The 25,928-nt window shown below is 44.4% G+C and overlaps 3 protein-coding genes across 6 annotated transcripts in view; all 3 read left to right on the top strand.

Moving 5' to 3' along the window:
• ntd5 (ntl-dependent gene 5) overlaps window positions 1-2,257 on the top strand; it is a 7,286-nt gene extending 5,029 nt beyond the window's left edge. Inside the window, exons 5-8 of the mRNA XM_012821240.3 lie at window positions 81-157; window positions 699-878; window positions 1,126-1,323; window positions 1,504-2,257. Coding sequence (XP_012676694.3) covers window positions 81-157; window positions 699-878; window positions 1,126-1,323; window positions 1,504-1,592 — 544 coding nt within the window. The 3' untranslated portion in view covers window positions 1,593-2,257. The remainder of the gene's footprint in view (window positions 1-80; window positions 158-698; window positions 879-1,125; window positions 1,324-1,503) is intronic.
• A 2,774-nt stretch (window positions 2,258-5,031) lies between these two features.
• LOC105894967 (sialidase) lies at window positions 5,032-8,480 on the top strand. Its single transcript, XM_031576316.2, has one exon. It carries the CDS (start codon window positions 5,114-5,116, stop codon window positions 7,427-7,429), a length of 2,316 nt encoding a protein of 771 aa, XP_031432176.1. The 5' UTR covers window positions 5,032-5,113; the 3' UTR covers window positions 7,430-8,480.
• A 4,588-nt stretch (window positions 8,481-13,068) lies between these two features.
• On the top strand, window positions 13,069-24,764 carry si:dkeyp-69b9.3 (myocardin). Of its 4 annotated transcripts, none has more exons than XM_012821518.3 (15): window positions 13,069-13,419; window positions 14,445-14,620; window positions 17,707-17,763; window positions 17,864-17,919; window positions 18,066-18,132; window positions 18,699-18,827; window positions 19,580-19,776; window positions 19,928-20,068; window positions 20,335-20,645; window positions 21,078-21,219; window positions 21,434-21,877; window positions 22,768-22,866; window positions 23,155-23,292; window positions 23,599-23,653; window positions 23,812-24,764. In XM_012821518.3, exons 2-15 carry the CDS (start codon window positions 14,566-14,568, stop codon window positions 24,234-24,236), a joined length of 2,316 nt encoding a protein of 771 aa, XP_012676972.1. In that variant the 5' UTR covers window positions 13,069-13,419; window positions 14,445-14,565; the 3' UTR covers window positions 24,237-24,764. The 4 variants fall into 4 exon arrangements, with proteins under 4 accessions (XP_012676972.1, XP_031432174.1, XP_012676965.1 ...); XM_031576314.2 differs by having other exon boundaries at window positions 13,069-13,423; window positions 21,081-21,219; XM_012821511.3 differs by having other exon boundaries at window positions 13,069-13,423.
• The last annotated feature ends 1,164 nt before the right edge of the window (window positions 24,765-25,928 follow it).

Raw genomic sequence — 25,928 nt, 5'->3', positions numbered from 1 at the left:
ATCCCACTCACTCCCACCCTCTCTCTCTCCCTCTCGCACTTCCTCTCTGCCTCTCCAACACTCTCTTTTCCAATAAGCAGATATGTGTTGGTTGGAAACAGTGAGAATTTCTGTCATTCTAACCAGACCTGGCAAGACCCTCATCCCATCTGTCAACGTAAGTGTGTGAATCTATATGTGTGCACGTCAACCTTATACATTGGCTCTTAGGAGGATGATAGAGAGGCACACATGAACACATTTCTACTGATACGTGTGTAGGAGAGACTTTCAAATGGATGACAAGTGCTAGTATGGGGAAATAAGAGAGCTCAGATCAAGATGAGGTGGGTGGGTGGGTGAGTGGGCAGAGTAAGTGTGTGTGTTTGTGTATACATGTGAATTGTATGCAGAGGGGTTTTGCACTTGTACAGATCCCCTATATTGCCTCCTGTTGGCACATAATGAAAGGACAGCCTGAAATGGCTGAGCAAATCCATTACTGACGGTGCCCTACTGCCATCATCTGGAAGTGACAGATAACTACCATTATCTCTACAGTGGTAATGTGGTCAGCCTCACTATGAGACAAAACCACTTCTGAGCAGCAGTGATTGCACCAAATCATTAGTCTCTCTCTCTCTCTATCTCTCTCTCTCTCTCTCTCTCTCTCTCATTTTATATGTCTGTCTGTCCGTCTGTCAATGTAACTTTCCCAGGAATGTTCTGCCCCCCTCCAGCGGAAGTAGAAAATGGCTACCTTGTAGCAGTCCAAAGAAAGGAATATGATGTAGATGACACCATCTATTACCTGTGCAAGAAAACATTCTCTCTAGATGGGCCAAATCGTGTCACCTGTTTGTCAAATGGTACCTGGAGTACAATCCCTTTTTGTCGAGGTAAGGAGTATTACCAAGTGCAAACATAATACACACACAGTAATAGAACTACCCAGATATGCCTCTCATGTCAGTTCAGAATTTTTTTCAGAAAATGATTGAAGTTGTTACACCCTACCTTTCTGTAAATCATAAAATCCTTATTTCATATCCCTGATAATAATTAAGCAAATTGCTTTTTAAACTTTCAGACACTATGTTGATTTTATGTTAAACAAATGTTTTTCTCTGACATCCCGCGTTGTAGCACGCTGTCCAATTCCAGCTCAGCGTAGCAGGATCATAATTGCTGGGCCTAAGCGCTGGCCGTATGATGTGACAGATGGGGTCGTTCAACACGGGGAAAATGTGACATTTTTCTGCAAACACCCACGGAAACAGTGCAGCTACACTGCCATGGAAACATGCTTCGATGGAAAGCTTCAAGCACCAAGCTGCTACATGGGTAAGGCCCTAGCCCCTTGCTATCATCTGGAAATATAAATCTGAAAAGGTTTCTTCTGTAGTGTGCCTCCAACAAATACTATGTAATAGTGGTGGTTACATGCAACCTCTGAGAATACTCTCTCACTCTCTCTCTCTCTCTCTCTCTCTCTCTCTCTCTCTCTCTCTCTCTCTTCTGCAGAACCCACATGGCTGCAGTACAAACTCTTCCCTCATCGGCTTGTTTCAGAAATTGACTCATGTAGCCCTGCGGATCTCAATGACCTGTGACATAACAATACTCATGGTATTGGTTTATATTGCCCGACATGTCCAGCCTGTGCAAACAGAAAATCAATATGTTTACCTGCCTCTCACACTTGGGGAAAATTACAATGGGATTGGGGATGGGGGTGGGAAAAGCCCACCTAACATAAGTTGAGAGGATGAATAACATTTCTCACTGATTTTTACACTTTTACACTGATTTTCTGTAATAATAGCCTCCTCCATATAAATGTAATGTAAAAGTGTTGTTACAAAAAATATGTCAATTGTTTACTCCATTAATGTGATGTCTTTGAATATGTGTTTGTTTGGCAGTCTGATCGCCTGTCATCCTGTCTGACATTGTTCTTAAACAGAATTCGAATTGTATCTGTTGCATAGGCCTACATTTCAATAACCTACAATGACAACTCAAATGCTTGAGGCTGTGTGTCATGTGTACTTGTGGCGCAGATTGGCCTTACACGACTCTGTTAGTCTCTAACAATGTTTTTTGACTGGTCTATAACCTACTTTAAGGTTTGATGTCTTCATATGCCGTTACTTATCTCACATTATAGCCTACACTACCATTCAAGGTCTGTGTTACGTCTAGGACGCATCAAGTTGGAAGCTTGAGAATGTTGTGTATTGATAGAACACGTTTGCAATAAACAACGATGTCCATACTGGAGTGTTTTAAAGATATGTGAAACTCTATCCGTCTTATAAAAATACGTTTACGTGAGTCTTTTCAATGTCAACGAGTGAAAACATGTTATTGTTTTGATGCAGCACGTACGCAGTAGCAGCTAAAATGTATCCCTGTCGGACACAGAAAATTGCGACACCAAAATATCCCCCCTCCCATTCTCTTAGCTCACAGCAGTGCTCCTCGGTCACCCATTCATATTTGGTCTTCCGGAAGTATCTGAGGGTCGAGTGAGCCGGAGCCTATGCGAACGACAGACTCTCGTGGAGAGTAAGCAGTTTCAAATTAATTTTCAAATTGACACAAAGTATTACGAGACCCTACAACACCTGCGCTGGATATGTTTTTCTTAATTCTGATATGTAGTTGATTCAGTCAACGCTGCGATGGGTTAGAAAGTTACAAACGCGGGTTCGGATCGAGCTGTGTAGCAAACGTTCCCACCGGCTCGAACCCTTGGTAGGCTGCACATAAAATGGCTGGTTGAAGGTCCGAGTGTAATGTCTGTGGTGGCCACATTCCGAAAGCAACACAAATTGTGGAATATGTAACTCATGTGAGAATTATAGGAATCGAATAATGGTCTTGTTGTAATTATTCAATATCTCGGGTTCGAGTGAGATGCACAAATAGTCATGTGCTGTTTCAGGTGAAAACCTGAAATGGGATCGGACCTCCGACTCGTAATGGCGTCTGTCCATGTCGCCTTCTTTACCTAGGCGAATTAGCTGTGTTTCCTTTATACATGATCGAGATCTAAACTCAAACCCAGCGCCAGTTACGATGATAATCGTATCAAGTATCAATGAAGATAGTTAGTCGCCAGCAGGTTTTGATTGGGTCGATAGTGAACATGACCGGAGTCTGTGAAAGGCTAAGGCGAGGCTATAGGCTACAATGTTACAATGTCACTCGAACCCTCAGCAGATCAAACGTGTAGGTGTGCACGACGTAGACTACCCTTTTAGCTATGATTAGTCAGTCTGTGTCCAATTGTCTGTGCATAACCTAATGCTAGCAAAGAATAGTGTAACATTTCTTGCTGTTAGGCTCGACTGAATCCACGTGGTATCCTCGCCTGTCATTTTGCCAGATGACTGCTGGATTATTTAGTTAATTAGGCTACCAGCTGATACTGGAACTGTTCAGACAATTTCCTTTCACTTTTAACTGTAAGGAAGCCAGCCAGAAACATTCGTTGTGGTGACAGACCTTTGAGTCATGACTGTGAAACCCTATTGTTTGACAGCAATTCTGTCTATTCGGCACTCTCAATTTGCACTGTGTGACCCACAAACATACACATTTCCCAAAATTTGAGCTAAAATCGAGATGCATAGTCTATTAAACATCCACTCCTTTAGGCTACAGGAGAAAAACTAAATACACAGTAAACTATTTGGGCAGTTATTACCTTGTTACGATTTATTTATGATGCTTACCTTGATTGATTTTGTAGAATGTATTGGCATAATAAGTGATGCCATGTAACAGGACACCTTCTCTGTTAGAGTTAAAATTTATATTTTCTCCAGAAAGAGTTTCATAATTCTGCGATCATGTTGGTGTCGCTTGCATTTAGCCTGATGAAACCAGGAAACCATTGTACCATTGAGTAGGCAGGTATTTTCACATTAAAGGCTGTGGAAGTGGCCTTGTGCGCTCACAATAACATATAGGCTATCATATTACCATGTTGTTGTAACTAATTATGTTGGCTAACTAATATATAAAACGGAGGCTACACAACGATTCAGAATTGTACCAGGTTTAGGCCACGACCAATAGCCGGTAACCCCTTATTCTAAGACTTATTAGAATGCGATGTATATTACAATATAGCCATTTTTCTCAGCAGGGAGACCACATTACTCTGTCAACTAATGCTTCCTGAACCTGTGCTATCTCTCAGCTTTCGTCTGCTTAATGGGCTACTTATGATTTATCTTTTGTTGAAAGAAAACAAAAATGGCACGCCCTATAAAATTACTTTCTACGAGTGTGCCACATAATGTTGCTCTTACAAATATATCAATTTTAGATTCGTTTTTTTGTCAGTAAGCCCATTTAACTTTTATTGATATACATTTTTATATACAGTGCCTTAATAGATGGTACATTAGAAGGGGTTATCTTCAGAAAATCAGTAGCTTTAGATGATCTGTAATGAAGTATGTGAATAACTGTAAAGTTTGTTGCGAGCACCAGCTTTATTGACCTGGCACAGTTTTGCAATGCTATAAAAAAAGTTCATCTTTTCTGACTTTTCAGATTCATGGGCACAGTTTTGAATGGAACCAATAAGTTACTACAGGGGTGTTAAGGAATGGTGACCTAAACCAACCAGAGATGGCACAGCCTGCTGATATCCAAAAGGGGCCAATGGACATCATTCAGAAGTCACAGGATGTCCCTTCGGAGAGGCCTTGGCCTAGATGTCAAACGGCTGTTGCTTCAGTTGGAAGTCCTCTCCTGGAGATGAGGTTACAGAAGAGGCAGAATTTTCAGTGGCAGCAACACTTTACATCGGTAGAGGTGTTGCAGATCACCGTGCAATCTGAAACACTCTCTTAGTATAACCAAAGCACTCAACACCTAATGCCTCTGGATTTTATATATTAAAAATAAAAAAAAATCTTGAGAGCCAAAGAAAACTCTGGAAAGGTTTATATGGATATATCGGACAACACTGGCTGTTGTATTTCGCGGTGGAGTGATATGAACATAGATGTCAAAGAGGCACCTGATGTTCAGAGCTGTAATACTTTGCGATTAGCAAAGAAGCCAGTCAAGATAGGGTTCTCAAACACAATACTGTGTTTTAGTCTTTAAAATGGAGCCCAATAATTCCTTGTCAAAAATAAACAATCCAGCAATCCAAAAGACAGGCATGGAAGAGGGTCTTTCTGATCTCTTGACGAGGTCACCAGTGCTGGGACAGAGTCTGTCAACCCAAGTAATGAGGTCTTCAAGTGATTGTAAGATCTTTGACGTCAATCTCGCCATGCGTATTAAAGAGGAGAAAGAAGAAGTCATGGTGGGATTCGATGACGCTGTTGTAACAAGCACTCAGGAATTGGGAAAAAAGGTTAAAATTGAACCGGTGATAAGGGAGAACCTTATGGCTAGGACTCGAGATCATACAAACCTGGCAAGTGAAACAGACACTGAGGTGTCTCATCAGTTTCCAGGGAAAGGGGGAGCTATTTGCTTTAAAGTTGAGGAAGGGAGCGTTGTCAAAGAAAACCAGTTTGAAGAAACTATGGAGGCACTTGATTTGAGCTTACCCAAAAAGAGGGACAGGAGCTTCAAGGACAGATGTGTATGGATCACAGGGGATGATGCCGAATATGAAAGCTCATTACTAATGGAGGTAGATGAGATTGCAGATATAAGGACAGAGCCAGAGGTAGAGGAAGATGATGACTCTTCCTGTGAGCTTGGGGAAATGCAGTGGGTGAATATACAAGTCTCTGATCATACCTCCCTCTCAGCTCCACTGGATGGCGCCATTGCTGAGGATGTGCTCCTTATCGATATTCAAGGGGTGCCATACACACTCACACCAGATGGGACTAAAGTTCCTCAGATGGACACTGAGGAGCATACAGAACTGTCAGACTCCACGTTAATAGTTGATAAAGACCAGCCCTGCTCCTCGTCAACAGTGACAGAAGTAGTTCTTTCCAAAAAAAATGTGTCACACAGTTCAGTGTTCTTAGGTAACTTGTCTTCTACGATACCGGCACATGAAACCTCAGCTGGTATTCAACACACAGCAGTAAAATCCAGTCCTGTCCTATCTAACTTATCTCAACTGTCTGTCTTACCTGCATTGTCTAGTTTACCTTCTCAGCCCATTCAGGTCATGGCAAACAGCACATCAAATACACCCATTTTGCTTCTCCCCTCCTCTCAGCTACAGGCAGCTTCCTCTTCCTCAGGTGAGGCAAATCCAAGGTTAATGGCTCTTTCACTCCCTCTGACTCTTGCCCAAAACGCCCAGTCAACGCCCATGTTTCTTGTTCTGTCTTCATTGCCTGTGTCCTCTACTCAAACGTCTGTTACCCAGTTTCCTGTCCTCAATGCTTCCTCAGGCCAGCTTTCACAAATCTCATCCATGTCTTCTGTTGCACTTCCATTAGGATCATCTGTGATGGCCTCAAATCTCCCTGTTGTCAACCTTTCAGGATCAAATAAGCTAGCTAGTCCTTCCTCTATACCTGCTACTGTTTCACCTGCTGGTGCAAGTAATGTTAGTTCAACAAGTCACACCAGACATGTCAATGCTGACAAGTCAGACAGCTGGACACCCAAGTCTTTCCGAGAAGCCCTGCTCAGACCAACTCCCTCACCTGAAAGCAGAAGAGTACAAAGCCCTGAGCTGCCACCTACTTCCTGCTCATCCCCTAAAAACCCAGGGCCTTCTTCTCCTGTGGTGACCTCTGACCTTTCTGAACCCCAGAGTCCCAAAGCCAAACTGTTACCAAAACCAGAGGAAGAATCTGTGCCCATATCTGAAAATGCATCAGATTCTGCATCCTCACAGGATGAACAAGTCTCCTCGTCGTCTCCAACACCCCCCCTTTCCCCTTCTGGCAACCCCATCTTCCCCACCAACCAACCTAACGATCTCTCCCCGTCGTCTCCCTCCACCTGTCCCCGTCGCATCCTCTACTGCCGATACTGTCCGCGGGTCTTCTACTACCTGTCCGACCTGGAGCGACACTCAATCACCCACTCCCAGAACAAGCCCCACGTGTGCTCGCTGTGCGACAAAGCCTTCAAGCGCTCCAGCCACCTGGAAAGGCACAAGCACATCCACACAGGCCAGAGGAACTTCATGTGCTCCATTTGTAACAAGCGTTTCCGGGAGGCCGGAGAGCTGCTCCGGCACCAGAGGGTGCACACGGGTGAGAAGCCCTTCCAGTGCTCGCTCTGTCACATGCGCTTTGCGGAGCGCAACACGCTGCGGCGGCACACCAAACGCAAGCACCAGGGGCACGAGCTGGAGGCAATGGAGTCGGACGGTGGACGCGAAGGGGCCTCCCAGGCTCTGGTGCTGGTGCAGCAGGAGAGTGCGGAGTGGTACAGCTCTGCCATGCCTGAGCAGGACTCAGACTCGGACTTGGACAAAGATGGAGAGTGAGCGTTAAAGTGCCCACATCTGTTGGCTTTGCAACAGATGTGTTTTTTTTCCCCTTGGTCTGATCATCATTTATTAAATGGACAGACCCTAAGCTAGATAGCGGTGTGAAGATATGTCTTACGGCATAATGTGAAGCAGGATATCCCAAACAGTTTGACTTTTTTGCCCTTTTGGCTGCAGAGACACAAGTTTCAGTTTTCATTTTGATTGCTGCAATTAAACCCACTGTAAGGCTGGAACTATCTGTTTTCATTTTCTTGTATTTGTATATTTATAAAATGTACTACCTGTCCGTGTGAATGCAAGTCATTTGTTTTATACACTTTATATTTTGTTGTGATATTATGATGCACTATTAGATCATGCCTTCGTGGATGTGATAAATCCTTTTCTTTCCTATTACTTACATGTAAGGTGCATGTCAAATCTGAGAATCTGTTCTGAAAAAAAGTTTAGATTGTAAAGAATTAAGTTATATCAAGATTATATTCGTAAGCTCAACTGTATTTACTTTGTAAATGTAGTTGTACTTTGCACCGTTTGTTCCCAGACTGGAGCAAAGAGATGCTGTAAGCCTCACAGATTTTTGTCTTTGTTTTCTTGAAATCCCTCACTAAGCCTTGGCATAATGCAATTTAAATATCCAAATAAATTACTGTGTTAATAGCAAGGTATTAGCCCTTGGGAAATTGACATGGGTCAATTAGTTACCTAGCCCAGATCAGATATGTTCTGTGTAATTATGAGAGTGAATATTTGCACTGTGCGATTATGCTTTGCTTGTTAACCCCTGTGTTTCACTCAGCCGCTCTCTTGTAATTATCTGGGCAATTTAGCACATCGCAGCTCCACTGCACAGCAACAGCCATGCACAGAGAGATTTGGTGGCTTGCTCCAAGATAATGCTGAAATGGCTTAATTGGGTCCACTTCATGGTTTGTCATCCCATCGTTTCTGGTCCTTTATTTTGTTATTAATGGCTGTCAAAATAATTGTGTTTTATATTTGGTAGTAATTTACCCTCAAAATAAAGAGATTTGCTAAAAACGTACATAATTAACTATCCAGGGAAAATTATATTGAAAAAACACTAGATACACAGGAATTACAATGAATCATCTTTTTAAAGCGGCAATTTACGAGATTGTGTATTCGTTTGCAACACTATCAAGAGATTTGAAAACAAACTGTTAGTCTGCCTCCTCTCTCTCCATGTTCTGTTCAGTTAGTCACGGGTATTCGTACATATGATTGTTTTTTTGGAAGCTGAATTAGCTGAAGGGGATATATCCACGTAATACCCAAGCTGTTACAGAGTAATTTGGAAATGGAGGTCCACATTAAAATATGTAATTTCCATCACCAACAACTGCATATTGTGAATTTAAGGTGATGTTTGTGTCAATTTCTCAATTAAGGGGGCAGTTTTGCTAAACACAGAATCTAATAATTTGTACAAATATTAAGTGAGCTTAAGTGATATTCATTTATATATGTGAGTATGTGTTTTATAGTGATACCCTATGCAGAGTGCATATTCTTTTTCACAGTGATTTTGTTGACTTGTGCCTCGCACTCTGAATCATTAATATGTGGGTGTAATCAGGTCTCAGCCTCAACTGTTAAAAGCTTAAAACACATTCATCCATCACACCCAGGTCTTCAGGCTGGAGGTGTGCACTTATTTAGCTTCGCTCTGTCTCCGGGGAGATGGATGGATGATTAGAGGGCTCTTTGGAAACCAACCTGCCAGATGTGGCGTGTTTTTTGGGCCGTGTCCCGCTTGGCAGGATCTTCAAAGCAGCGACCGTCAGCTGTCACAGAGATCAGAGAGGGGAGGAGAGGGAAGGAAGGTGACTCAGGCAGCCGAGGCCTGTACAGAGGAATGGCCAAAATCCATACCTACCACTCACTGTGATAAAATGCAGTGACAACCTGTACAACATGTACAAAAGGTATTTGCTAGCTAGATCATATCTATAGTGCATAACATTTTCTGGTTTGGACACCCAGCTCGATATATGTGTAGAACAAAGTGCATTTTTGTCTTTTTCATGTCTATTATTTGCTTACAGTTGCATTGGAAAGGAGAAGAATGGTTTGTGTTTGTGTTGACCCGTAACATGTCAGAGATAAGTCCCAGTGTGGATAGTTAGCTTTTTTGGACATATCTTTAATATCTTTGAGGGTTTGCCACTTCTTTCTTCACACATACTCTCTAATGTGAAAGAATACGTATGTCTCTAAAATGCCCTTAACTACCTGAAATCTCAAAATATCTTTTGAGAAAAATGTTTTAGAATGGTTGCAGTGTTGGCACACACTGTTGCTCAGTGTCATGTATGTAGTGAGGCAGTGGTACAGGAGGTAAAGAAGTCGTTTAGTAATCAGAAGGTTGCTAGTTTGATTCCCTGTCGAAGTGTCCTTGAGCAAGACACTGAACCCCTAATTGCTCCTGATGTGCAGTGTGCCATCAGTGTAAATGTAAAATGTGTATACATTGTAAGTCGCACATATGTAAGTCGCTTTGGATAAAAGCGTCTGCTAAATGACTAAATGTAAATGTAGTGAGGGACTTACCGCCACTGCTCCACTCACTAAGGACTCCAGAATGCTGATTTGGACTGCACTGAATAGAGACAAGATGTCAAGATGTCTAAGCAGTCCTTATAGAAACTTGACCCCCCCGTCCCAGTAAATTATCCCAGGTGTCCATGCCAGGTTGGATTTCCTGAATGTTCTCGTGCTGTAATGACTTTGGATATGTGCCTTGTTTGTACTTGCACCAACTGTCCACTAGGAGGCAAACTCATTCTATACATGAGTGGGGTCTTACAACAGGTGTGATTTTGCCTAATGATGCTTAAATTTCAAGAACACACAGCAGCCTACTTGTTACTCAGTTACTATGGATCATTACGAATATGTTATAAATGGCCATATGCTGTAAATGTGTGAATATGTACAGAGAACAATGTTACTATGCTTTAGTAATGTTACATTATTGACTTTATTATACTGGAAACTAGTGTCCCCTGACCCCTGGGGGTCCGTGACCCACAGTCAGAGGGGTCTGTGAGATAATTTGCCATGAATTATAAAATTGTCCTGTATCAATAAAAAATGCATATCTACAGATGAGGACCATTTGTGCCAATGAAACAAGCATATTGTGTCCTTTACTCCCACCCATGTTAACTCTGGGCCAGTAGAGCTCTGATAGCTACTCATCATATCAATCTGTCATGAATCACTCACTTCACTCAGAGTGCAACAAACCGCTCCTGCTACTGCTTAGCTTGGCTTATTAGCCAGCCAGCTAGCTGGCAAGCATGGAGAAATATTTGAGTCAGTCCTCAAGTGACTCTAAGCCCAAACTACTCAAATTAGGAAAATATGACAACAGTTGTATCGAGTTTGGTTTTATTGAGAACAACGATAGGAGACCAAAATGCATCATGTGTCCTAAGGTGCTAGAAAACAGAGCCATGTTGCCAGTCAAACTAAATTGACATCTGATCATAAGGGTTTTTGATTATGGGGGCATCCTTGGAAATGTTTGTCCCCTGTAAGGAATCCCAGGCCCCCAAAAGTTTGAGAACTCCTGGGTTATACATCCAGTCACTTTGTTAAAAGACGTTAGCAACCCCGCAAACTTTCTTCAGAAGGGGTAGGGTGCACACACAGCAGAGAGGCTACGTCTAGCAATGGAATGTTTTTATTGGCTATAGCTCATTAGCAGAGAGGAAGGGCGACACAAGCCTGCAGTTGTCGTGAGAGGGCGCACTTCCGGAAAAGTAATCTCCCTGTGGCGCCCCTCTGGCATATTATCTTGTGTCCTACCCAGTCGCCTATGCCACGGGCCACCCCTGGTAGTGCCAATCTGATGTTGACATATTTTTTTGTGTATTGTGAGAGTGTAACATTTCAAAGCTCAGGGTTTATATACAAGGTGATTGTTTATAAGTACATGGACATTCAAAAAGCATATGACAAACACAACCTGAAATCCATTAGGACATGACATTTAGACTAAGCATGGACACTACGGATCCTTTTGTTTTATAGAATAAACCGAATTAACAAAATACTTCAGACATTATTGGAATATGTTTAAACCTTCAGCTGTGTGTGTGTGTGAGAGACAAAGAGACAGACACAGGAAGGGGAAGAAAGAAGGGGGGAACAGGTGCTCATCAGACCGGTGGGGGGTAGTCATGTGGAACGGGAGGGAACATGACATCATTTTTCCTCCTATACTTTGCAATGGCGTCACTGTCACAACCACACATAAAAAAAATGAGAGCATGCCCCAATCATCCAACAAACAGGTGACCACATATGCATATACTTACCAACTCATGCACACCCTCTTATGTGCGTGGAACAGGAACTCTTACACAAAACAAAATGATATGTTCAACGCATTAATCCACTGTGCACTTGGAGCTTTGATGACTGTTGTTGTCAGTCCAATCGGGTCAGCTCAAACATCTGTTTAAACCATAAACTATATTTAATATTACATCTATATTTATGTTTGTACCTTCACCAGATGAAATGAATGGTCTGACTTCCTGTCCTCCTCTCTCTCACCTATTATCGTCTCTTTTACCCTGTGACGAACACCAAACACCCACCCCCACCCCCTGACCTGCTGAGACAGCACACACCAACCTGTCTGTCAAACTAACTTAACAGGTGGTCCAGTAACGACCTCCCTTCCCCCACCACCCTCCCTTTCAACTGTACGAGACCCAACTCTCTTCCCAACCAAGCCACACACAGACGCACACACACACACACACGCACACACGCACACACGCACACAGACACACACACACACACAGACACACACACACACACACACACACACACAGACACACGCAGACACACATGTATACATACATATGTACAAGAATACACACATGTATAAACCTTATGCATTATAATCCATGTTGTAATGATCTCAAAAGCTCATGTGATTGGACAATTTTAAATTGAGGCATTTTTTATATGAAATATATAATAAATAAAGCGTAGTCAGGGACAGGATCATTCCCCTATCTGAACCTTTACAGATGCACAGGCCTAGAGAGGAGCAGTTATACAGGCCTCTATCACATGGAAATGTTTCACACACATACACATACTAACAAACATGTTTGTATAATCAGTCAGTTTCTCCCTGTATCTCTCAGAAGCTAATTAGAACAACTCTGCATTTAACTCAGCAGTTATAGCACTCAGTACATTTGGGGCTTGCATGTTGAGTTGAGGTTGAAAAAAAGGTAAGAAGAATTGTGGATGAAGTCTTACTGTTGTGTAGTTGAAGGGAATGAAAACACTAAAATATCCCATTCAAGTCGTATCTGGATGTGTAATCTGCCCTGTCACACACACTGATAACCAGGACAGTGTCAGAGATAGAGGGGACTGCTAGTCACCAAATGTCGGCATCAATGAATCAGTCAACAGATGCCTATCAGCAAGGTCTGTAGGGTTCTCTGTGGAGGGGTTGGGGGAGAATGTGTGTGTGTGTGTGTGTGTGTGTGTGTGTGTGTGTGTGTGTGTGTGTGTGTGCGCGCGCTGGAGGTGGTGGGGAGGGGGGGGAGCGGGAGGGCAGGGGACTGGTTTGACAGCTCCACACAGTTGGCATGACCCAGGAGGCAGTGGGGGAATGGGGGGGGAGCAAGAGAGAGGCAGGGACAGAGAGAAACAGAAAGAGAGAGAAGGATAGGGAGAATTCTGAGAGAGGTGAAAGTGGAAGGAACTCTGGACCCTTTTCCCCCAAAATTCACCCTTCGGGGAAAACTTTCTTGGCGCTAAAGCAACACGTGACAGGCAGATAGATATCGGTGCAATTGTCCAGAGAAATTGCCTGATTAAATGCGCCTGACTGAAGTTCTATCCCCCCTCCTCCGTCAAGTCTCTCTCTCCCTCTCCAGTTTTATCTTTAACTTACTCTGCTGTCCCCAAGGAATCTCTCTGTAAGTAAGTATTCTGTTTTATTTTCCGACACTTTCCCCATGCTTCAGAACTCTGCGTCTGTGTGTATGTCTGTATGTGCTTCTGTGTGTGTTGGGAGTGGAAGTGTGTGCATTTCTGCGTGGACATATGTCAAGACAGACAGATTTGCCCAGTGATTTGTACTTAATGATGTTGCTTATGCATGCTGAGCAGCTGGGCGTCTTGATCGATGCTGAAATGAAGTGGTCATGGCCAGGGACAATAATTATGTGTAAATCACTGAAATAATTCCTCTGCCATCTCTGGTAACTCTATCGTCTGTGCGCACACTTACGCTGTGGATCAGTCATTTGTGGGCTCAGAATTGTTTTTCATGCAAATACCCCATGACTGTATGTTTATTTGTGGGAGTGAATCTGCCCAGTTGAATATATTTTCTCCTCTTTCACTTGATGGCACCTTTTTCCGCCGCTGGTAGCAATAGGACTTGGTGCATTGCTCTCTCCTGTGCCTCTGTTTCTGTCAGTCACCCTCTCGCTCTCTCATTCTCTCTCTCACACTTTCTCGCTCTTTCTCTGTGTGTTTCTCTGTGTGTGTGTGTGTGTGTGTGTGCATGCCTTTATCTGTCTGTCCTTCTCTCTATGTCTTTAGCATTTTTGTCTCTGTCAGTGTGCCAGCCAGTCTCTGGGGGATTAGTGAAGTCTGTCGTCGTTTTTGGATCCGTTATTGGGGCTTGTCTGAGTCGCGCTCATGCACTTAGACTTGGGTTTGCAGGTGTATTTCTTTGGTGTGTTTTCCTCGCTCAGAAAAAGAGAGAATATTTACGCACTGCTGACTGCCGAGTATCCCCCTATTCTCCTTGGTCATACATCTTTGGAGAACATTGTGTGCTCTTGCTTGAGTTCAGCTGAAAATTGAACTCTGCAGCTATGTCAATACCTCCTTCTGTAGTTCACATAAACCGAGGGTGTCAAGAATGATTAGTATCCTGAACATACACAGAACTCACAGTTCTCTCTCTTCTTGTTTCGTTGTTTTTGTCCAGAGGGACAGACAAGGTTCCATTCCTCCTGGGCTCTTCCTGTGGGGGATAAAAAGCCAGGATCCCTCTCTCTCTACTTCTGTCCAGCTCTTCTCTCTGTCCTCTTTCTCTCCATCCCACCATCATGACCTTGCTGGCCTCTGAGAGGTCAATTCTCATTCGCAGCAAATTCCGCTCAGGTAAGCGCCCAGGGGTCATGGGAGTGTGTGTGCGGGGTGAGTGGCGGCAGGGGACTGTGTATAAGCCAAAGGCAGCCATTTTGGATCTGATTCCATCCGGAGCTAGTGGTTGTCAGAAGCTATGGGACAGAAAGGAATTTGGTTTTATGGCTCAAATGACATATCTGGTTTTCAGAAGGATTGTGTATTTTTCCACCATAGCTGCCTAGTTAGCTTGAGACCTAGCGGACAGATGTGTGTATATATTGGGATATTTTACACCGGTTTTGGTTTTCAACTTTAATACTTCTCATCTCATTATAATTTTCCATTGTGCACATTATCTCATCAAAAATAGGATTTTTCCCTTCAATGTATTCTGCCTTTTAATAATGTGTTGACTGTTGATGTTTCAAGGCCAAAATTAAAATACAAAAACTAAAATGTAACCCATGTTCACAAGGGCAGCAGATAAAATATTATCAATTCTTAACTTGCCAAATATTTTTTTACCATTATATTTAAATTTCCATCTGTGGTTGTATTTCATTTTCAAAGAGCAGTCAGCATAATAATTTCCCTTTGGAAACGAGTTCCTTGATGTGCACTCTGCTTGCATAGTGGTATAGACTCAGAGCCTTAGTGTACTGTGGTGTGTGATGATTCCCTCTATTGTACTCACTGTGAGTAAGTGACATTGCACCACAGTCTCCCCCTCTTGAAGGACGACTGGACGTTAAACAGATTGGCTCTGCGGGCTTCCAACCGCACTGGAAGCGTGTCAGAGTGTGTGCTTCCCTCCTAGACACCTCTCAAGAAATTGCTGGCTAGGCTCTCAAACAAGCATCCAGCTCCAGTGTTCACTTTTGGCACATCGCTTGTTCAAACCTCATTGCACAAACCCCTTGTCCATTCACACAAATCCCAGTCCTGTGCGTTCAACTTCCCTGGTCTTGGCCAATGAAGATAATTAACCATCATGAGAATAGTGGTTGGATGAATAGCTGAGGATGTGGTGTCAAGTCTCCATAAATCTGTGCCTTCTTCCTCTTAACATGATTGCATAGTGTAGCCTATGCTTAATGAAAACCCTAGCTCAAAATGTCACCATTTGTTTTCTTGAGTACTTCAGAATTTGATGTCACTGTGTGGAACCTTATCGCTGTTTGGTACATGACCGTTGACACCGAGAGACTATGCCATGTTTTGTTTTTGTTTCGAGGAGGCTTTGTGTGTGTGAGATATGCTTTAAGAACCTCACTCTTGCCAGCATGTCGACCTTTCATCTAGCCAAGCCCTTGGTTTGTCATGTTCCCTCATTAAAATGATAAGAGCCTTTTGAAATCCTGAGTGTCCAACAAAAAAAGGGGACATCATATTGAATTCATGCGAATTGTCACAGGGGCTTTGGAGGTCATTTAGTCAGCACCTGTGGATAAGCAGATTGTCACTGTTTAGTCTCCTGTGGAATGTAGAGAAGAGAGAAATGACCAGAATGATGTTCTTCAGACTGTGGCGTTCAGTGGGGGCTAAGTACTATGCTTTAAACATATCTTTTTTTTTTGGTACGCCATGCTGTTTATCTCTCTTAAGAGACTGATAATGTGGCCTAGGCAGGATTCTGCTGCAGTTAATCCTTTCAGAATCCTGTAGGTGGGACAGGGGGTAATTACAGTGCATAATGACATCGCGACACATCATTTGCTTGCAAAAAAAACATCAGATGTCATATTATACCCATATTGGCTAACTAACCTGTGAGAGTGTCTATTAGAGGAAGTGTTTCCTCGAATAAGCCTAAGAGCCCAAAACAAATCCTATCACATCTTTCCCAGGTCAATTTTCTCTGCAGTGTTTTTTCCTTCTCCCCATTTGTTTGGCGGAAAGAAAACATAACGTGTGTTAGAATGATTGTATATTCTCTTCCTAATGAAATATGACAGAGAATTGACTTTCATTAGGTCTCGGTGTTCAATGCATACTGATTACAGAGGATTTCTGGCATATAACTCAAATTGGGGATAAGCGAAGTATATATTAAATAACAGAGCAATGTTATGTGATTTTCTGAAAGGTGTTCTTTACATTAACGTTTCATCATTCATTTCATTTTATAGCTTCATGATACTGGCACATTTGTAACCATTTCCCCTTTTAGCTTTTCATAAGAAAACTAAAAAATGTCTCACATCTCCTTGCCTTAGAATCCTCACACCAGTGAAAAATGGTTGGGCCATAAGTTAACAATAAATAATACTAGGACTACACAGCTCTGTACATCAACATGTGACTTCATCAGACACCAGCAAGGTTTACTGTCAGTTTTGAGAATGGGTCTCTGACTGAAAGAAAGCCCTATCAGACAGGCACACGCCTTATCTGCACCTGGAGGAGTCAGTTTAGCATGCATGGCAGCTGGCAACAGGCGCTGCACTGCTGGCTGCACTTGGGGCAAGATGTTCTCTTTTCCAGGGAAAGATCAGCTGATAGAGAGAAAGAGAGGAAGAATTTACTTAGCAGGCATGACAGAGAGACAGGGAGAGCGCTGGAGAGATGGAGAGAGAGAGGGACAGCTGGAGGGGGGATGGTGGATGACAGAAATAGACATACTGATGGATAAATAGTTACCCTCCACCCTCCCTTCCTACCCCCTCTCCCCCCACGTCTCCTCTCTCGCTCCCTCTCTCAGATCTCAAAACTCAGCAGTGAGGTGCATGTTGGGAACAGTCCTGATACTTTACATTGGGTGCTGTGGCTCCACCTGATGCCATTTAATCCTTCTTGCAGTCAGAGGGAGGGAGAGAGGGAGGGAGAGAGGGAGGGAGGGAGGGAGCAAATGAGAGTGGGGGACTATGCATGTATGACTGAGCAAATATCTGCGCGTCTACATCTTCAAGTGAAGGGATACATTGACAGATTAATTTATGGAAAAGCTCTCCATGGAAATCCTTGATATTGCTGGTGCAACACTGAACCAGACGGCTTGTCACCGAAGGCAACGGTTTTGTTTTACATATCTAGCGTTTCATGTTGTGCTTTGCATTGAATATTTTTGGGTGAGGCAAAGAATATGAAGAAGCTTAATTCCTGTTCTTGTGTTTTTTTAGTTTTGCAGTTGAGAATTCAGAATCGAAGACAGCAAAATGAGATCAACGCTGAATCTGGTATGTGGACTTAACAGCACTATCATTACTTATTAGTCATAAGAGTAGAAATACACCCAGGGTCCAGTGCATCAATTGACATTTCTCTTCCATTCTTTAGGGCTGAAAAGTTCTTGCCCGCCTAAGAAAGGGGAGAAGGAGACGAGTCAAGCCGTGGTATGTCAATCAATGAATGAAGTGTTTAAAATGATTCCTTAGCGAGTGTGTGTGTGTGTGTGTGTGTGTGTGTCCATGAGTGGGTATGTGCCTGAGATGAAAGACTCGCTGTTATTGTATGTTTGACCTGCTGTTTCCTGATCCAGCGTCAAACAGACGATGGCGCCACTCAGAAGTCGCCCCCTAGTGGTCTGACTGCAGGAACTGCACAAGGTGATGCTTCAACTGGGAGCAGTGAGCTTTCAGTTATACCCAGTACTCCTGTTTTTTCTTCCCTGACAGTCGACTTTTTTCAAATGCCACAAACTGCATTTTAGTCTTGACAGATGACCTTTCCCGAAAACCTTTTACCACATATGTTAACTTCTCAACCATCAACCTCTCAACCAAGTCTCCTGTGACTTCACTCACCCCACAGCCTGTAACAATATTAGTATATCTGGATCAATTGGTTGGCAGTCAGGACTAAAGCTGTGTTTTACAGTGTTTGAATTTCTCTGTACCACTGTACCACATTCTACCTCATGGTCTGCAAAAATTCACATCTGAAATAACAACATTGTACATGCAAATAAATGACTTTTGAACTAAGCATATCACAAATCACGCGCATATGTTGCATATGACAGAGTCACATAGTTTACCGTTCCGAAAGCATGCTCTCAAATTTCTAGCCTTTCCAGCAATGGCCCAATTATTGCATTTCACTTCACTCTACTCTCTCCTTCCTCCATTTGGTCCTCCTCTAATCCCTGTCCCCCGTCACTTGCTTCTCCCAGCAGACCCGAGTGTTGGAGGGGCTCAGAGGCAGAAGAGGGCGCGGCTGGCTGATGACCTAAGTGAGAAGATTCAGCGTCGCCCCAGCCCCCTGGAGCTCCACAAGAAGAACAGGATTCCCCTGGAGAACAGTGAGTGGAACTCACCTCCCCACACCCCATTACACACAGCACAGGCACACCACAACACAACGGGACACAACGGGACACCACAGCACAACAGCACCACACAACACAATGCAACAGAACAACACAACGCAATGCAACGAAACGCAACGCAACGCAACGCAACGCAACGCAACGCAACGCAACGCAACGCAACGCAACGCAACGCAACGCAACGCAACGCAACGCAACACAACACAATCTGTACACTCTACAAATCCCACTGTTGCAATACATTTTCTTGCCAGATAACTACTAATACATATCCAACACACACAACCCATCTTGAAAGGCACAAGATCAAGGTGGTGGGATGAACTTCCAGAGCACTGTTCTACTGGAGGTGATACTATGAACAGTGTGTTTCCCAGTACCCCACTCTGGAGCAAACTTTAGCTAACCCACCCCCCTTCATAGAACACCCATGAACACAGGACAGGCCTACTAATCAGCCTACAGTATCCTGACATCAACATCAACTCATCTTTATAAACCATTAGTGCCATCAAAACACCAAAACCAATGGACCATATCACTACAATGCAAAATAAAAAGTTGAACAGTTATGCTGTTCTGAATCAGTTGGACCAGCTGGTCCTCAGAGATCCCATGCCACAAGTTCCACTTACAGTCTTTTCTCCTTTGAGCTCCATACTGTGCATGAAACAGTGTTGTAGTACAAACTCACATGATTAATTACCCTTCTGTCCCCCTCGTAGCTTCAATCTCCTTCCCTGTGACCTCTGATGTCTTCGAAGACGACATCTCCTGCTCCTGCTCCTCTTCCTCCTCGTCTCCTGGGCAACTCGGGGTGCACCAATCCCCCGCTTTTTCTCTGTCGCCGGGGCTGGGCAGTGATCAGTCATTGAGTGACCTTTCACCTGTGAACACGCCTCTGAGCCACAGCCCAAACCAGGTAGAGGACAACATGGTGCATTCATTAACATCATTGATATGGTGACAAGAATCCCAATATTTTTCGTTGCATGAGAATACATTTACTGGATGCATATTAGAGTGCCTACTTGGTTTGTGTGTTTTAACCCTCTTTGAAATTCTTTTTGCAGTGCAGCTTGGCGTTGCTCCCGGCAACCGAGAGCATCAACCAGCCAATGACCATGACTGTGGGTGAGACGAACTCCATGGCAACGACCGGGAGATCGAAAGGAATGTATATGACCTCTCAGACCACACCATTGCTGCCAAAGGTATGTTTAACTACCATAAGCACACACAAATGCACAGACAGACACACACACACACACACACACACACACACACACACACACACACACACACACACACACACACACACTATCAAGTGCATAATTACACACACACACACAAATCTCAACGCCAACTCAAATCCAAATGCCCAAATACATTCGGCTGCATAAATTAAACTTAATTGGCTCCTGTTTTTCTCTCCTTCTCTCTCTCACTCTTCCTCGCCCACTTAAATTCTCTCCCTCAGACAGCCACAGCTCCACAGCCCATCCCCCTTCCTCATTCCACACTGGGCTCATCCCTCACTTCAACGAGACCGCCTCGGCCCAAAAAGACCCGGGATTCCAAGCCCAAGATGAGGGAGCTGAAGTACCACCAGTACATTCCCCCAGACCAGCGGGGAGGGGCAGGGAGTGGCTCATCCAGTAACTCCTCCCAGAAGAACACCGCCCCCGCCCAGCCCATCGACCCCACCTACTCATGCCTCCTGCAGCAGCAGCAGGTGTTCCTCCAGCTGCAGATCCTCAACCAGCAGCAACAGCTCACCGTGGCAACCAGGTAACCTGGAAAAACTTAAGTAGCGCCTACCTGCCTCCAGCCAACTAAATCATGCTAAATGATGCATGTATTTTTGGCTGATTTCTGTCTGCCGGTCTGGTTTTGATCAGCAAGGGAAATGCATTCATTTGATGTTTGTGCTGCTATTAACAGTTGTTACCCTTTATCTTTGATCCCCCTCTCTCCCCCCCCTCTCTCCCTCACCCTCTCTCTCTCTCTCCCCCCCCCCTCTCTCCCTCCCCCTCTCTCTCTCTCTCTCTCTCCTTCTCTCTCTCTCTCCCCCTCTCTCTCTCTCTCTCCTTCTCGCTCTCTCTCTCTCTCTCCCTCTCTCGCTCCCCCCTCTCTCTCTCTCTCTCCCTCTCTCTCTCCCCCTCTCTCCCCCCCTCTCTCCCTCTCTCTCTCTCTCTCTCTCTCTCTCTCTCTCTCTGTCAGCAGCGATAAGCAGGTGGTGCGGCTCTCTGCAGCTCCAAAGCAGACTCAGCCCCCGGCTCCCCCGCCAGCAAGCCCAGCGTCTGTGGACAGGAGTCGCCCTCAGAAGCCCGAGTTACTCCCTACCAATCTGGATGACCTCACAGTAAGATCTTTTCAACTTTTTACTCTTCATCTTTGATATTCCTCCAGTCAGGAGCCACTGGCTCTTTGGACTTCTTGTGTGAGTTAGAGATGAAAACTGTCTCATCGTTTCCCCACCCTCTCTCTCACTTTCTCTCTCTCTCTCTTTCTCTCTCTCTCTCTTTCTCTCTCTCTCTCTCTCTCTCTTTCCCTCTCTCTCTCTCTCTCTCTCTTAGGTGTCTGAGCTGCGGCAGCAGCTGCGTAAGCGTGGTCTACCCGTCTCTGGCACCAAACCTGCCCTGCTGGTGCGCCTGCGCCCCTTCCAGCGCCCCCTCGCCTGCCTCACACCTGTCCCTCTGTGTCAGCTCGGTTCCTCTCTGGACTCCAGCAACAGCCCCACCAGCCACTCCCCTGAGCCTCCAGCCAACCCGGGACACGTCTACATCCAGTCCCCAGGTGTGGTGGCGAGCTTGTCCGAGCCTGGCACGCCCAGCTCAGGCTTCCTCACCCCCACCACGCCCCCCTCGAGCTACAGCCCTGGCCTGCAGGCATCCTCCCCTCTGCCCAGTGGCGCCCCCTGGAGGTCAGAACAGGCAGCAGAGGAGCTGAGCGTAGAGCTGAAGATGAGGGAGAGGATGAGAAATCGTCCCAGGGACAGACCTCGAGAGATGGGCAGTGAGGTAAGGAGTAAATGGTTGATGGAACCATTAACACCACATATCAACATACATATAGACACATTATTGCATACATATGCTAGGGCTGTCAAAATGAACTTGTTTAGTGATGCAATGCAAAAGGCCTTTATTACCACCATTAACTATCATGACCTGCTTCACATGCACGAGTCTTCTATAAATGAGTGGCCATTCAGAGTAGTACGTTTCGTTTTTAAAAGTCGTCTGCAGTAACTGCAGGATGAGTGGGATGACGCCTCCCTCTTGCTCTGCTTTAGAATGATGTGTTCCTTGTCACAGCTTTATTCCTTATTTTCATATTTCAGCGAACCTCATTTACCTAATTTATTCTTTGCATACCATACATTTCATTACAATTTCTTGTATACTGTAAATTTCAGAAGATGGCAATATATTGGGGAAAAGAAAATTGACTGTCACAACAGTCAAAATACATAGATGTTTTTGAAATGCTGCTTTTCATTTGGTGTATGTTTGAAGCCTGTTTACTAACTTTCATGTATTCAGCGTGACAGCCAAGTCAGTCCCATCTGTACCCCTAATCAGAATTTAGTGATATCACGTGTCAGGTAGCACCCAGGTCCTAGAGCCTGTTGGCGTCAGTGTACGGGCTAATCAAAATTAGAAAGAAAATAATTTCCTTTTTATTGGTTCAACACCATTTGTGTGGTTCATTGTTTCAAAATGTAAACATGCTTTTAATGAAAATATTCTAATACAATATGAAATTGCAGACATTCTCAAGTAATTACAGGAATGTATGCTACTAATTAGTCATTTTTTAATCAATCGACCGCCCTAATTTTCATAGACAGGAACAGATGGTGACACCCTAAACAGCTGAGGAAATAATCCTGTTCTCTGTTCTCCAGGCTTCTGGAGCTTCCCTCCATCCGTTCCTGCAACAGGAGCCAGGATGCAGCCAAGGGAGGGCCGACCAGGATGGCCAAGCAGAGGTCTTATTCCCTCAGGTACGGCAGCAAATCTAGCGCACTCAATCTAGTGTGCCTCTATCCGCACCGGAAAATGCCTGAATGAATATCTTAACCTTGCGCTGATTGCACAGATTAAAATGTGAGAAAAATCAGAGGCCGGTATGTTTGATGGAGGGCTTTAGAAGTTTCATGCTTCATTTCGTGAGGTCTCTGGGGGTTTGTCTCTCAAGCGTCAAAATTGAGGGTTTGAAAATCGGAGTGGTGCTCAGGCTGTGGTTGAGAGAGATTAACCTCTGCGTCTCGTGCTTAATGGCCTATGAATAGGTGTTCTGCAGCCAGCCATGTGACTTGATTGGTCAAGACTTTGAACTACCAAGGCAAATCACCGCAAGTCCGATGCAAAGTTCACCCAATGTTCGAAGTCTAGAGGAGGAGCTTCAGGAGGCCATCCAAAGAGTGCAAGTATGTGTTCATAAGACCCACGTGGCTCGATAAGCCAAAACAGACACATAACAGGGCAGTAATAAAGACATGCCCATAAAGGACGGCCTTGATCCCTTGCCTGTAGAAGTGCTTACGAGTGCTTCATGTGGTAAATAACTAACTAACTAAATAAGCATAACATCTATCCTAAGGGTTTCCAGGAGTTGTTGAGCATACACAATATATCACACTGTACATTGATATGTTTTTTGATGTCTTAAGAGAGCCACAGGCTATTTATTTGGGTATTTCACAGTCCATTTTTTGTTGTCTTTCTTATGATAGATGACTCCTACTCAGTCCATTGATGATATTTTGGAAGGGACCATTGTTCATTCAGGTAAGCTTTACATGTGGTTCTGGCAATGTATTTTTGTTCACATGCATAATCTGTCACCTATTTGAAAACTGTCATTACTCACAAACTTGAGCTAATGTCACCTGATATATAGTGCAAAATAATTACACATTATAAGACCCTCCTGATGCTTCTTTCAGGTGATGCCGCCCCTGTTAGTGCGATCCAATCACCTGTCAATGTCCTCGCCGGATCCTCCCCACCACCACAATCCGACCAATCGCAGGCACCTCAGAGCCAGTCCAGGGATGAGAACTTCCTCTCGTCCCCTCTCTGCTCCTCTCTCCTGTTGGAGCTTCCTCCCTCTCCGTCAAGCACCCTGCCCCTCACTCCTGCGCCTCCTCCCCCACCTCCTCCTTCCATCTGCACCACTCCACCCCCGAGCGTCAGCTCCAGGAAGAGGCGTGAGGTCGCCACTTTTGACCCCGCTGACTGGCTGGAGTCGCTGACGTCTGGCTTCCGACCTCTCACCCCTCCCGCTGCCCCGTTCATCGAGACGGACTTTGGCCTCGATTCAGATCTGAGCGTAAACCGGGTTCTGGATCTGATGGTAGAACAGTGGTGAAGGAGGTGTATAGCTTCTCTGTGTTTATGTGTGTGTGTATGTGTAGATGTTTGTCTTGATGAGTCCCTATGTGAGTGAGTGTGTATGTAACTGGATGTGTGCTTGGGTGTCACCTTTATGTCAAAGCCACATACAACAGGTGAAACCACACATTGTTCCATGGATGCATCCATCGATCCATCCAAGCATTCTTCTACCCATCCATGCATCCATTACTGTCAACTGATGTGACCAAACAGATAATTACAGAGAAGCATTGACAGCAAGCCTGTGTTCCACGCAATGTCGAGAGACAGACACTGCTGAGAGGTGGAGTGAGTGACAAAATAGAAAGAAAGAGAGAGAGAGAGAGAGAGAGAGAGAGAAAGCTGCTTTGGTGACTCATACTGAGACAGCATACACATCCTGTATATACAATACAAGCACACTTGTGATGTGCCTGGAATTCAAACACTTTAAAATGTATGTTGTAATACAAAACAAAATGTAAAAAAAGACAAAAAAGACAAATGAAACAAAAAAGAAAAATATGCGGGTTGCCTGCGGACAGTCTCATCGCCGGAGTGCCAGACGAACAGTCGGCAGGAGGCGGGAGTCTGTGCCAGCAGATGCTTTCTACACACTGTGCGTTCTGGCAGGGAAGCAGAAGCGCTCCCTGTGTGTGTGTGTGTGTGTGTGCTTCATTGGGCTGCTGCTCCTGTATGTGTGTGTGTTTGTGTTTAAATGTGTGTGACTGAGTGTGTATCAGTGTATGTGCATTTGTGTGTCCAATCGAATATGTTCACCATACTGCGCATGCATTTTCCTCACACTGTATACCTAGGTGCCTGCGCACCCAAATGCACTTGTCTGTGGAACTGTACCACGTCTGTGAATAGCCGTAAGGATGTACAGTTTTATCAGATCAAAAAAGAACACATTTCTTTCCATGTTTCTTATTGTATGGTCTTAGTCAGGTACCGTGAGACACCGTCAGTGATGCTTACTTCCTGGCGCTCAGTGAAAGGCTTTTTATTAACTGTGCCTTGGGAGCAGCACACTGGTTTTCCCACAAAACACTATTATTGAACTCGACCAGAGGTGTCCTTCTGAACCAAAGAACTGTGCGGACAGAGATGCTCCCCTAGAGCAGACGACAATTTAAGTATAATACTTAACCCCGAAAGCCACCGCGGGCTAGCACAGCACTGAAGACCGCTAATGGTTAATGCTAACATGAACAGCCATGCAATCTTACTGAATGTCTGATGTTACTTTAATCAGAAAGGCTTCTGTGTCTGTGTTGAATTTGTCCTCCCAGTGCACATTCTGAAGCAAGTTTGGGGCCTGCATGACTCTACTTACAGTTTGTCTGAAGTACACACAGCAGACAAAGACATGGCCTTATTTGGTGACGAGACGTCCTCTGCCAAACTTGATTACTCTGTGATGGGACCGCACAAATGTCACGATCCTTTCTGAATGACTGCTTATGCCACTAATGCCTCCGTCCCTAAAGTAGCCGGGACAACATAATGCTTACAAGTGCAATATGCTAATATGTGAAGGGCACATCCACTGGGCAAAACCACACAGTATGTTTTAAATGTCCAAAATGTCCAAAGTGGTTATCAGAGAGGGAGAATGCCTCCCTCGTCGTTAGTTGATATTTTGTAGCACAGCAATTGTGAGTTCAGTCTTTGTGATTAGGTC

Source organism: Clupea harengus, chromosome 11, assembly GCF_900700415.2.
Source record: "Clupea harengus chromosome 11, Ch_v2.0.2, whole genome shotgun sequence".
NCBI lineage: Eukaryota > Metazoa > Chordata > Actinopteri > Clupeiformes > Clupeidae > Clupea > Clupea harengus.
The sequence above is the reverse complement of the archived record's forward strand: the minus strand, read 5'-3'. Positions and strand labels throughout refer to the sequence as shown.